Source organism: Sapajus apella, unplaced genomic scaffold (genome assembly GCF_009761245.1).
Source record: "Sapajus apella isolate SASKATOON/1434 unplaced genomic scaffold, GSC_monkey_1.0 scaffold118, whole genome shotgun sequence".
Lineage (NCBI taxonomy): Eukaryota > Metazoa > Chordata > Mammalia > Primates > Cebidae > Sapajus > Sapajus apella.
Window position 1 is genome coordinate 3,797,885 of NW_022437058.1, and position 13,003 is coordinate 3,810,887.

Sequence of the window (13,003 nt, forward strand, 5' to 3'; positions counted from 1 at the left end):
CGTGTGCACTGGGGAGTGTGCACTGCACTTATCAGAAAGGTCAGATCAAAGGAGACTTAGGAAACCTGATGACTGAATGCAACTGGATCCTGGACCAGAAAAACAATGCTGAAGCTCTCCAGTATGGTGTCCGGCCCTCCTGCAATTGGAGTGTGGACTGTGCATTAGACAGCGTCAGTACCCTGTGCACTGTGATTACTGCTTTCTAATTTGGTCTTGAGGAAGAGTGGCCATAAGCCAAGACAGCCACTCTCTAGAACTGACTGGGTGTAGGGGTCAGATGGAATACAATGAGAAAGTAAAATTAAAAGATAGAAGAAATTTCTTATTCTTAGGTCCCGGCGAGGTTAGGGGTACCTATGGGAGGTTACAGGCAGGAGGGGAGGGGCAACGAAAGATAGTGGGAAGGAATGGACTATGCCCGTGCTAGGGTCCAAGGGGCTCATCCTTTAGGATTTCCCTTGGGGATTGTGGACTGGCCAAAGAAAACACGAGGGAAGGATGAACTCATTTGCAGTACTCTGATACTGGCCATTAGGTGCTATGGCGGTAGACATCTATGGGGTGTGCTGGGCTTTAGGTCAATGAGTTAAGGAAGAAACGGGCTATCTTACACACCACCATACATGGAGAAGTGTTACCCAGGCCAAGGCGAGGGGTACGACTGGCTTTCAAACAGCTTAAGACAGGCCTAAAACTAGATTCGGAGACAACAATTACATTTACCACGTTTAAGACCCTATATTAATGGAAATGTCTTTATTCCCAAGAAACAGAGCTTGAAGGACTGAGGGGCGGCGCTGAGGTTCCCGCTGGCCCCTGGGCGCCCCCTGCTGGGCAGTCCCCCTTCCGCCCCACGACGCCAGCAGAGAGCATGAGTCACAGTCCGCGGGTTTCCAGCAGCAGTCGTTCACCCGGGCTCTCGATGCGCTTCTCGCTCGCGGTCTCCAGGGCTCTGTGCGCGTTGTGCGTCCCACTGTCGGGAGCTCAGTCCTGCCGCCCGCCCCCGCCCCCGCCTGGGGGTCCTCCCGACAGCCGCCTTGCCACCCGCGTGGCCGCCGGCTGCAGGAGGCACAAGGGGGAGCAAGGAGCGGCGGGGGAGCAAGGAGCGGCGGGCGAGCGATACCCCCGGCTCTGAGTGCGGAGAAGTCTGCGGGGCCGCGCCCACTTGGCTGCAGTCCAGTGCATTGCAAGGCGCCGGTGCATCCGGCTCTGACGCTAGCGGCGCGGGCCAATCACGGCCGGCGATGGGTGGGCGCGGGGCTGGACGGGCCTTGTAGTCGGTGCGCGAGCGGGACTACCGTCCCCACAGTTCCCTGGGCGGCGGTGGCGTCAGTGTCCGCGCCCGAGGGCCCGCCCCTCACAAGGCGCGGACCACTCATAGCCTGGGGTCGAGCGGGCGCCGGGCACGATGGATCTCGTAGTCCGAGCGCGGGCTGGACTCCATCCCCCAGCAGGCTCCGCGCGCTGGAGAGGAGGAGCCGAGCGGCTGCGCGGGCGGGTGGCCGTCGGGGCAGGGCGGCGGCGGCGGCAGCGGCGGCGGCGGCGGTGGCTGAGGAGGGCCCGGCCTGCGAGAGCCTCGGTGGGAGCCGGCTCGGCCCTCCGCCACCATGTCGGCGCCGTCAGAGGAAGAGGAGTACGCGCGGCTGGTGATGGAGGCGCAGCCGGAGTGGCTGCGCGCCGAGGTGAAGCGGCTATCCCACGAGCTGGCAGAGACCACGCGTGAGAAGATCCAGGCGGCCGAGTACGGGCTGGCGGTGCTCGAGGAGAAGCACCAGCTCAAGCTGCAGTTCGAGGAGCTGGAGGTGGACTATGAGGCTATCCGCGGCGAGATGGAGCAGCTCAAGGAGGTGAGCCGAGCCGCCCTGTGGGCGTCGGGGCCTGTGGGCGTCGTCCCTGGCACGGGGGCGACCAAGGTCAGCTTGCCAAGCCGAGCCGGCAGGGGTTGGGCGGCGGGGGCGCGGGCCCAGGGCGGGGGAGCCCGGCAGCCTGTGGGAGTGGGCCCGGCCTTGGCTAGCAGGCCGGTTCCCTGGCCGTTGCCGGCGCCGCTGCTGCAGGGGTCCGGGCACCCTGCCGCCTCCTGCGGCTGCCCGCCTGCTTCTGTGCGGACCTAGGCGGCCCGGGCGGGGCGGGGCGTCGTAAGGGCTGATGCTTCGCGGTGGTCGCTGTTCCGGGTGTGTCTGAGTGTGGGGTGAGGTTGGAAAGGCAGTGGCTGAGCCGAAAGCTGAGGCTATGGATGCTGGTGACCCTCTGGGAGAGACCGAGGATGGGCCTGGGCCTGGGTCTGGGTGGCTGCGGCTCTGTCACCTTCAGGCAAATCACTTCCCCTCTCTGGGCACAGCTACTTTGGGAGCGTTTCTGCTTTTTTCATGAGTGTCTCCAAGGTGGGGAGATGTGGACAGCGGCCTGAGTGAGTGGGGGCTCGGGGTTGCACATGGCGGTTGCCCCTGGCATGGGTCCCCCAGTACCCCGGTCCCAGGCCCAGCGTTCTGTCCTCATTGCCGGGATTGTACTCCCAACAGCTAGCATGATTTCCCTGGCCCACTTCCTGTCCAGCCCCCCCCCCCCCGTCTCGGGTCCTTCCCCTCGCTGTGGCTGTTTGTGTTCCCCTTGGACGGAGACCTCAGTGGTCTGTGTCATTCCCACTGTGGGGAGAGGAGGTTAGACCGCCAGTCTGGACAGTCCTTCCCCAGCTTCTCTTCTCTCCTTCCCTGACTCCATAGCGCTGTTTGCAGGCGTTGCTTTCTGGGAGGATACCCCAGGGTTTGGATCCAGGTTCTGCCCCTTGCAAGTCATGTGGCTTTGGGTAGAGGCCCTCCCCGAGCCTTAGCTTCCCCATCTGCAAAATGGGAGTGCAGTACTGCCTGCCCAGAAAGGATTGTTATGAGGGTCATGTATTTGGAAACGACTGGTGTGGGGTCAGGAGTGTAGCCTGACAGTGTGCCCCCTTCCCCTCTTGACTGTGTCCTGGTGAGCCCTTGGCTCTTAGTCTACAGGCTTATCACCTGGCACCTCTGCTCCGAGTCAGCCCAGTTAGGTGCCTAAACCATTTGCAACCTTCCTTGCCTCCCCCTTGTCTGGGGAGACCAGTACAACCCCTGTCTGTGGAGAGGAGAGAATGAGTCCAAGCAGGTGCTTAAATCAATGTCTGGGCAGAGCAGGTGCTCAGTCAGTATCAGTCTGAGCCTGGGCAATTGGGAGTGGGGTCCTCCATCACCCTCAGGACTCGAGTCTGTTGTCTGTCAACAGGTACTGAGGCCTTCTGCAATCCAGGCTCCAGTGGCTCTGGAGCTACAAGAGGGGTGAGTTGCAGCCCCTCCTGCAAGAGTCCCTATCTTAGGGTGGGTCATGTGACCAGGAGGCGGGGGACTGTGAGAATATGGAGTGGGAGTGGTCTCCTGTAGTGGGGCGCACCCTCTCCAGCAGGCAGCACTATCTGTTAGAGCACGTTTCCCTCTGCACACAGAGAAGCAGCCCTCATCCTCCTACGGAGTGCATTATGAGCCGCTCCTGGAGCCGCTCCTGGGCAGCCTGTAAAGTCCCTATCACTGTTCACAGCTTGGGTTTGGCAGTGTTCTCTGTGAGAAGGGTTTATTGCTGACCTAACTTGTCCCCACTTGTGTGCCCTTCATTTGTCAGCTTTTTGCAATTCTGACACAAACGTTTTGGCACAGTGAAGAATCTTGGCGTTTTCGTGGCATGTAACTGGAGGGCGAGTCCCTAGCAGAATCAGGAAGGGGGTGTATCTGTTTCTGTGGGTGATCTTTAGGCTTGCTTGTTTTTGTCACCACCTGGCTTCCCCATGTACTGGCCACATGGCCTTGGATAAATTATTGCTCTGTTCAGAACCTAGTTCCCCTTTGTAAAGTGGGATAGGAATGTTGCTGCTCAGAGTCCCTAGCAGAGTCTAGAGGAATGTGCATCAGCCTTTCAGTTTCAGTAGATGTTGCCAGAAAGTTTGTACTACTGGTTCAGCCCCCATCAACAGCATGCCTGTTCTTCACACCCATGCCAACACAGGATCTTGCTAATCTATTTAATTATGGCCAGTATTATAGTTGAAAATATTAACTGTTTTTTTTCCTTAAGATGGGGGTTTCACCATGTTGGTCAGGCTGGTCTTGAACCCCCAACTTCAGGTGATCCGCCTGCCTTGGCCTCCGAAGTGCTTGGATTACAGGCGTGAGCCACCACACCCGGCCGAAAATATTAACTCTTTATTTTTAAAAAAACCCCGCAAGATTCAAGGAGACAATAATTGTAGGGTTTTTTCTTTCTCCTACAGAGAGGTATACCACCTTAATTCTTTAAAAATCCTCATTTCTTGAGCTAAAGTGCATTTAGTTACTAACAAATTGTGCTGCAAATGGAATTGCTTGGACTCCTGCCCCGCCTTTGTAGATAATAGAATTGTTGAGGGAAGGAAACTGGCCTGCTGGTCCCAGTGTGTGGGTTTATGAACAGAGCTGAGGAGGGTCCCGTGGTGGGAAGGGGGAGACAGTGCCAGTCCTGCTGACATGGCACAGTGCTCGCTGAGGCCACTAGTGAGGAGGGTGTCCCCTGGTTGATTTTTGCCTAATCGTGATTTCTTGAACCTGAGTCAGTAAGGGCCATGTGTATCCCGTTCCCACTGTGCCCTTTCCATTCCTCTCCCTGGAATGGTGGGGAAGAGAATTAGATGGGCTTTGGTCAGTGACCTGGTGTTCCTAGTCTTCCATGGCCCTGGGACACTTGGCTCTTTGTTCTCAGCTGCAGCTTTAAGGAGACAGGTGTGCTGGGGTGGCAGCTTCTGCCTCTAGGGCACAGGCAGGGACTGTAGGTAGGTGGAATGAGGTTAGGTGCCCATGCGGTCCTCATGGTCAGGGGACAGTGATGGGGAGGTCTGGGAACAGTCTTGACTCCACCTGAGCTCAGGCTCAGAGAGCAGATCTGGACACCCTCACTGCCTTGGTATGCCACCTTGGTGCCACAGTGCCAAGCATCATTGTCCTTGGTTTGAGAGGTGCATGTGGGTGGAATTGGGTGTTGGACTGGGTACAGCACCCAACACGCAGCAAGTGCTTCCTAGGTCTTCTGTGGTCTAAGTCTCATGACTCACTCAGGTCTCTATCTCCTTGCTGCTGCACCTGCAGCTTCTCCCCATCCTCTGCTCGGTCTCAAGTGGCTTCCATTACCACCTCCCAAGGGCTGCCTTAAGCATTGTCTCAGGCCCCTACAGCCTGGTTTGAGACTGCCCTGCCTCTCCTGTGCTCACATTCGCCCTTCGTCTTAGAAGTCCCACCTGCCATTCAAGCTTGGATGCCTCTACCTGGGAAGTTCCCCTGCCTGCTGCCTTCTCACTTGCCTGAGCCTCTGTTCCCAGCACCTGGGCAGCTGCAGGAAGTGGACAACAGGGAGATTGGTAGAGGACCCTCCAGGAGGTTCCTTTGCAGAGTTACCAGGGGGCAGGCTGAGACCCAGCCTCCTTGATTGTGTGCTTCCAGAGCAGGAAAAGTCCTGGTGTTGGTTAAAGCAAGTGTGGGATTCTCCTGCTCCTCTGATAACCCCTGAGAACATCCTTGTGTCCATTTCTGAACAGAAGGCTGTTGGGAGAAGGGAGGCTCTGGGAGACCAAAGGGCCTTTCAGGAGGCTGAGTGGTGTTAGTGGTCTGCTGTTAGTATGAAGAAGCCTGGCTTGGGGTGGGAGCTGGGGCTCTGTGAGTCCTTGAAGCATGGATGGGTCTGACAGTTGAAGAGAGGCAGCTATAGGCATCTAAAGATGATGACCATGCGGACCCACTGTGTCACTAATTGTTGGGCAACTCTCTCCCCTCCTGGGCCTGTCTTTCCCACTTTCAGAATATGGGGCAGGGGGTCATGAAGGATTCTTTCGGGACTCTCACACTTTAAAAAATATCTGAAACTCCCACATCAAGCCCTGGTGCTATTTCCTCCTGCAAGGGCCTGGGGACTGGGCACTTGTATATCTCAATCTTCCTGGGACCTGGCCAGGGAATCTACCCAACCCCAGGCATGTGGATGGTGTGCTCCAGGCCAGCCTTGCCAGCATGTGGAGGCGTGGACCTGGCCACCCTCCACAGGATTCAAGGCAGGCACAGCTGTGATGGAGCAGCTCGTCTTTGGGGATGCCAAGCAAGCATGCTTTGAGGCTTAGCAGGTGGGTTGGAGGAAGGTCAGGCCCAGTGCTGGGAGCCTGTGGGCCCCCAGGGATGCCTGGCACCGCCTGAGTAGGATGAACTGTATATGATGTCTGGCCCTGTGGGCTCCATACTGACTCCACAGGGTGAGTCTGGGCCCTGCCTGGTCTCCCAGGAGCTTGTAGCCCTAGATGAGCCATTTCCTGTTTGGGCCATGACAGATTAATCATGATGCCTGTTACCTTTGCCCAGTGCTTCTGAGCCCTCAAAGTTGGGGAGGGGTGTCCCTGTGCCCTTGGGTCTGAGCATCGGGCCCAGGTCCATATAGGATTTCTGCTAGGTTTCCCCTGTCACTTAGGGACAACAGTCCCTTTCCTTGAGGAAGATCAGTTTCTTCTTTGTCAGTTTTGGGCATCCCTCAGTCAGCCAGATCTGCTTTTCCACATATGTGGATCAGGTGAAACTGTTAAAACACGTCGGGGGTAAGAAAGATTTGGTTTCTTCTTAAACAGTATACCAGCTGTTTGAGGTGGTGGCGGCTGGTGGGCAGGGCTGGCCAGAGCTGTGCAAGCTTCGACAGGTAAAGCATTGGCGCTAGACCCTGTGTTGTCCAGTGTTCAGAGTGTGGCCCCTCAAGCCAACCTCTGGAGCAGGAGAGGGCCCAGTGTGGCTGTCCCAAGCTGGGCTCTACTCTGCTGTGGGAGGTGGATGAAGAGATGGTGACCGAGCAGCAAGCAGGCGCCCCTTGCCATCCTTAGAGCGGTGCAGGCCATCCTGGCTTAGGTAGATGGTGGTGTTGTTGAGGAGGCCACTGGGGGTCCAGCTTCTTTTTTAGAAGCTACTGTGTTTTTAAAAATTATACATTCAGCCCGGCGCGGTGGCTCAAGCCTGTAATCCCAGCACTTTGGGAGGCCGAGGCAGGTGGATCACGAGGTCAAGAGATTGAGACCATCCTGGTCAACATGGTGAAACCCCGTCTCTACTAAAAATACAAAAAATTAGCTGGGCATGGTGGCGCGTGCCTGTAATCCCAGCTACTGAGGAGGCTGAGGCAGGAGAATTGCCTGAACCCAGGAGACGGAGGTTGCGGTGAGCCGCGATCGCGCCATTGCACTCCAGCCTGGGTAACAAGAGCGAAACTCTGTCTCAGTAAAAAAAAAAAAAAAAAAAAAAAAAATTATACATTCACTTTAAGAACAGCAGAAAGTAGAGAGAACTGTGTCAATAGGACCTGTTTAGATGGCGCAGGACAAATGTGGGGAGCACTGGGTGTTTCTTCCTGCCGGCTCTTCTTCCCTTGTTAGTGTGTGATATGTACAAGACACCATCAAACGGGAAAGGCTTTGTGCATCTGTAATAGTTTTTTTTAATTAAAGATAGTTTGTTGTTACTCTGAGTTACAGAAAAGCAGGTTTAATTCAAGTGTCTAAGGACAGGAAGGTTTCTGTGGATCCAGAGGTTGTGTGGCACTTCTAACTCATACTGTTGTGTTATTATATGAAATAATTGTCATGGTTTGCTTTTTATAGTTGGCTTTTTAATTTATTATTATTATTATTTAGTAGAGACAAGGTCTCACTATGTTGCCCAGGCTGGTCTTGAACTCCTGGATGCGAGCAATCCTCCTGCCTTGGCCTCCTGAAGTGTTGGGATTACAGATGTGAGCCACCACACCTGGTCTATAGTTTGCTTTTTTTTTTTTTTTTTTTTGAGACAGTCTCATTCTGTCACCCAGGCTGGAATACAGTAGCGCCGTCTCAGCTCATTGTAACCTCTGCTTCCCAGGTTCAAGCAATTCTGCCTCAGTCTCCTGAGTCGCTGGGATAACAGGTGCGCACCACCATGCCCAGCTAATTTTTTGTTTTTTGAGTTGGAGTGTCACTCTGTTGCCAGGCTGGAGTACGATGGCGCGATCCCAGCTCACTGCAACCTCTGCTTTCTGGGTTCAAGTGATTCTTCTGCCTCAGCTTCCCAAGTATCTGGGACTGCAGTTGTGCGCCACCATGCCCAGCTAATTTTTGTATTTTTACTAGAGACGGGGTTTCACCATGTTGGCCACGATGGTCTCGATCTCTTGACCTCGTGATCTGCCCGCCTCAGCCTCCCAAAGTGCTGAGATTACAGGCGTGAGCTACCACGTCCAGCCAAATTTTTGTATTTTTTGTAGAGTTGGGGTTTCTCCATGTTGGCCAGGCTGGTCTCAAACTCCTGACCTCAGATGATCTGCCTGCCTCAACCTCCCGAAGTGCTGGGATTACAGGCACAAGCCACCGTGCCCAGCCACTTTACCCATTTTTTAAAACCACCTTTGTTGGTTTAGGCATAACCACAGGTGGAGAGAATAACAGGGTGAGTCCATGTGTGCTCCTGCCCTGAGCCTGCAGTTTGCAGCTGTGGCCAGTCTCGTTTCTTCACTGTAGTTCATCTTGTGTAGCTATTTCTGAAAGTATGTCAGTTGTTTTGCTAAGAAAATAGTCTTTTCTTGTAAAACTTAACCATTGTTGAATTTTCATACCTAAGAAACTAACAAATTCTTCAGTGTCATCTATTGTCCAGTCAGTGTTTGGATTTCCCTAATTTGGCTCATAAATTGCATTTTGCTTTGTTTGCTTTAGGAGCCAAGCAGGATCTGCAAGTTGCATTTGGTTGAAGGCCTTGTCATTTTAAAGGCAGCTCCATGTGTGACCTGTCCTGTCCCCTTTCACACTGCGCTGGCACTAGCCCTGGCTACTCTATTCCCATGCTGTGGAGGGCACTGGGAGGCGGAGATTCCCACTTTATCTGCCCCTGCCAGACACCTTACTCATCTCTTTCCTTCTCTTTTCCTGTTTGAAATATTAGCCAGGGCGCCTCCTTCAGCTGATGCATCGTGACTTGGCTCTTGCATTGCTGCATTGTCATCACCTATTCTGGTTCATCTTTCGCCCCATCCTTTACCATGGAGCTCTGCCTACCTGAGGTGATGTTGTCATCTAGTGAGTGTAGATGCCAAGCGCTTCTAAACCAAAAGGGGGGAGCTAGTGTCGTTGCTGTCCTACCATTGGGGGCGCTGAGATCATACTCTCAGCGCCACTCATACTCTCACTAGCATGGCAGTGGACTCCGCCGTTCTTGGCTTGACTTCTGTGACCTGAAGCCAGTCCCTCCCCTCTCTGGACCTCCGTTTCCTTGTTTTAGGCCAGTGCATCCCTGACGCCCTTGCAGGTGGACCATCTCCCTCTAGTGACAGCATCGCAATGGGCCCGGGCCCAGGACGCAGCTGCTCTGCAGGCATGTGTTACCTGCTGCCTGGGCTCCCCAACCGCTTTGCTCTGCTCTTCCTCCTCACACCCATGTTCCCTCGGTACCACCCTCACACATGCAGGGGTGTTGATAATAAGCATGTCCATGAACCCAGGGGATTCCTTGGGTGTCCTAAAATGTGACCTAAGATAATGGCATCTCATTGTGGTTTAAGTTGCACTTCTTTGTTCACTGATCGGATCAGGCCAATTTTATTTCTTCTGTGAAACACAGTTCTGCTATAACACGTCTTTTGAAAATGTAAATTTGTTCCAGAGTGATTGATATATGAGGGAACAATTTGAGGACAATGAGAATTTTGCATTTGGCTATGTGTAGTTTCCTCCTCAAAAACACTAATATACACAGAACCCTGCACCTGGCCTACCTGAGCCATTTGAGGATACTCAGGATACACGCATCCACAGGTTCCCATTCCATTTCAGAAAACCCGCCTTCTGCTGCCTCAAGTAACATTCATGAGTTGCCAGCCGTGACACCACACCCACTAGCAAACCTCAGGGCATCTTAAGATAAAGTGTCTGCCGGGCGCGGTGGCTCAAGCCTGTAATCCCAGCACTTTGGGAGGCCGAGGCGGGTGGATCACGAGGTCAAGAGATTGAGACCATCCTGGTCAACATGGTGAAACCCCGTCTCTACTAAAAATACAAAACATTAGCTGGGCATGGTGGCGCGTGCCTGTAGTCCCAGCTACTCAGGAGGCTGAGGCAGGAGAATTGCCTGAACCCAGGAGGCGGAGGTTGCGGTGAGCCGAGATCGCGCCATTGCACTCCAGCCTGGGTAACAAGAGTGAAACTCCGTCTCAAAAAAAAAAAAAAAAAAAGATAAAGTGTCATGTGTTTTGTAGCTGTTATGTGTCTTTAACCTATTTAACACATATAAAACTGTGCTGGCTTTTTATCATTAATTTTAAAAAAATGAACTACTTTAGAAAATTTTTAGATTTATAGAAAAATTTCAAAAATATTATAGCATTCCTGTATACCCCACACCCAACTGCCTCATTATTATTATAACATTGTACATTATTGTGGTATATTTGTACGATGGATGAACAAATATCCAACATTATTATTACTTTTTTCAGATTCCCTTAGTTTTTACCTGATGTCCTTTTTCTGTCCCAAATATTGTCTAAGATATCACGTTACATTTAGTTGTCATCTCTCCTTAGGCTCCAGTTGGCTATGACACTTTCTCAGACTTTCCTTGTTTTTGATGACCTTGACAGTTTTCAGGAAGATCGGTCAGGTGTTTAGTAGAATGTTCTTCAATTGGAATTTGTCTGATGTTTTTCTCATGGTTAGTTTGGGAATATGGGTTTGGGGGAGTAAGATCACACAAGTAAATGCCCTTCTCACCACATGTCAAGAGTGCATATTGTCAACGTGACCTATCACTGCTGCTATTGACCTTGATCACCTGACTGCCACTCTAAAGTTATTCTTTCCCTTCATGTCCATACTGTACTCTGGGGAAGGAAATTACTGTGCATAGCCCACACTTGAGTGGGGAGTTTGCCCCACCTCTTTGAGGGCAGGGTGGTATCTACATAAATTATTTGGAATTTTTCTGCATGGGAGACTTTTTCCTCCCTCCCACTCTTGTTTATTATATCAACAGACTCATGAAAGTTTATTTTATTGTTTTTGAGACAGGGTCTCGCGCTGTCAGCCAGACTGAAGTGCAGTGGTGTGATTGTGACTCATTGCAGCTTTGACCTCCTGGGCTCAAGTGATCTTTCTACCTCGGTCTCCCAAATAGCCAAGACTCTCGGCATGTCCCTCCACCCCCAGCTAATTTTTTTTTTTTTTAAGTACATAATGGTCTCACTATGTTGCCCAGGCTCATCTTCAACTCCTGGGCTCATGTACCTCCCCTACCCTGACCACCTTCCAAACTGCTGGAATTTACAGGCATGAGCCACTGTGCCCAGCCCATGAAAGTTAATTTATACTTTGGGTTATAATCCAACATTGCCTCATTTTGTTGCTCAAATTGTTCCAGCTTTGGCTCTTGAGAGCTCTTTCAAATGGCTCTTATTCCCCCATTAATATACCACATTGTGGTGACTCTTTTTTTTTTCTTAAAGTGCTTCCTTCCTTTCTGGCACTATAAGATGTTGCAGGATTATCTGTTTCCTGCCTCTGTCCTAGAATCCGCCATTTTCCCCAAGAAACCCTGGTTTCTTTAGTTGAGAAAGATATTAGAAACCAAGATCTGATTGCTAGGTGTGCCTTATTGCTATTAGGGTATCTTTGATTCAAGGCCTGTCAGCTACGGAACAAGATTGTTTTTGAAAATGCAGTTAGCGCCAGGCATGGTGGCTCACGCCTATAATCCCAGCACTTTGGGAGGCTGAGGCGGGTGGATCACCTGAGCTCAGGAGTTTGAGACCAGCCTGGCCAACAAAAATTAGCTAGATGTGGTGACGGGCGCCTATAATCCCACTCGGGAGGCTGAGACAGGAGATTGCATGAACCCAGGAGGCAGAGGTTGCAGTGAGCCAAGATTGTGTCATTGCACTCCAGCCTGGGGGACAGGAGCGAAATTCCATTTCAAAAAAAAATAAAAAAAAGAAAATGCAGTTAGTGTATACTAACCCATGTATATACACATGTCAGTAAATATATGTGTCTATAGCTAACCATGAGTTCATACTGATGTAATGAATTCTAATCCATTACTACACAGATTGTTCTTACCACCTTCCCTTGCTTGTCTGTAACCTCCTACTCTAACAGTGAGGCACCTGGTTCCCACCATCCACCATACAGTAATTTAATTGTTTCATTCTGGTTCACATGTACAGCAATAACAGAATTGTTAACCTGGGTCTCCATGGGAAACAATTTATCAATATTTATACAATGCTTTTGTGTAGTTCCTTTTGCCTTTAGTCTTATAGACTCTACTTATTTCCAAAGTTACTTAAAGTTAGGACTGGGCACCAGTGGCTTACACCTGTAATCCCAGTACTTTAGGAGGCCAAAGAGAACTGATCGCCTGAGGCCAGGAGTTTGAGACCAGCCTGGCCAACATGGCAAAAACCCATCTCTACTAAAAATACAAAAATTAGCTGAGTGTGGTCCTGGGTGCCTGCCGTCTCTGCTACTTGGGAAGCTGAGGCGTGAGAATCATTTAAACTCAGGAAGCTTAGGTTGCAGTGAGTTGAGATCGCATCACAGCACTTCAGCCTGGGTGACAGAGTAAGACTCTGTCTCAAAAAAAAAAGAAGACCAGGTTACTTAAGTTAGTACTTCATTCCCCCACCCCCTTCAGTGAGGTTGTTTCATACATTTGTAATAGATTGTTTTGTGACATTCTACATTCCATCCTAGGATCCCTTTTTTAAAACAATTTCCATATTAATATTAAGGTTCACTTTTTGTTTTGTGAAGTTGTCTGGGTTTTTATAAATGCAGTGGCATTTATCTACCGTTACAGGATCATAATAGCTTTATTGCCGTAAAAAAAAAAAAAAAAATCCCCTCTGCTTCACCTATTCCAATCCCACCCCCCATCAACCTCTGGCAGCCACTGATCTTTTTACCTTCATTATG

General features: G+C 51.4%; 1 protein-coding gene across 2 annotated transcripts in view; it reads left to right on the forward strand.

Annotated features, from left to right (window-relative positions):
- Positions 1–1,508: 1,508 nt before the first annotated feature.
- The window catches only part of BICD2 (BICD cargo adaptor 2), a 53,483-nt gene continuing 41,988 nt past the window's right edge, over positions 1,509–13,003 (forward strand). For both annotated transcript variants that reach the window (XM_032260468.1, XM_032260469.1), the window contains exon 1: positions 1,509–1,850. In XM_032260468.1, the coding sequence (XP_032116359.1) occupies positions 1,611–1,850 (240 nt within the window). In that variant the 5' untranslated portion in view covers positions 1,509–1,610. The remainder of the gene's footprint in view (positions 1,851–13,003) is intronic.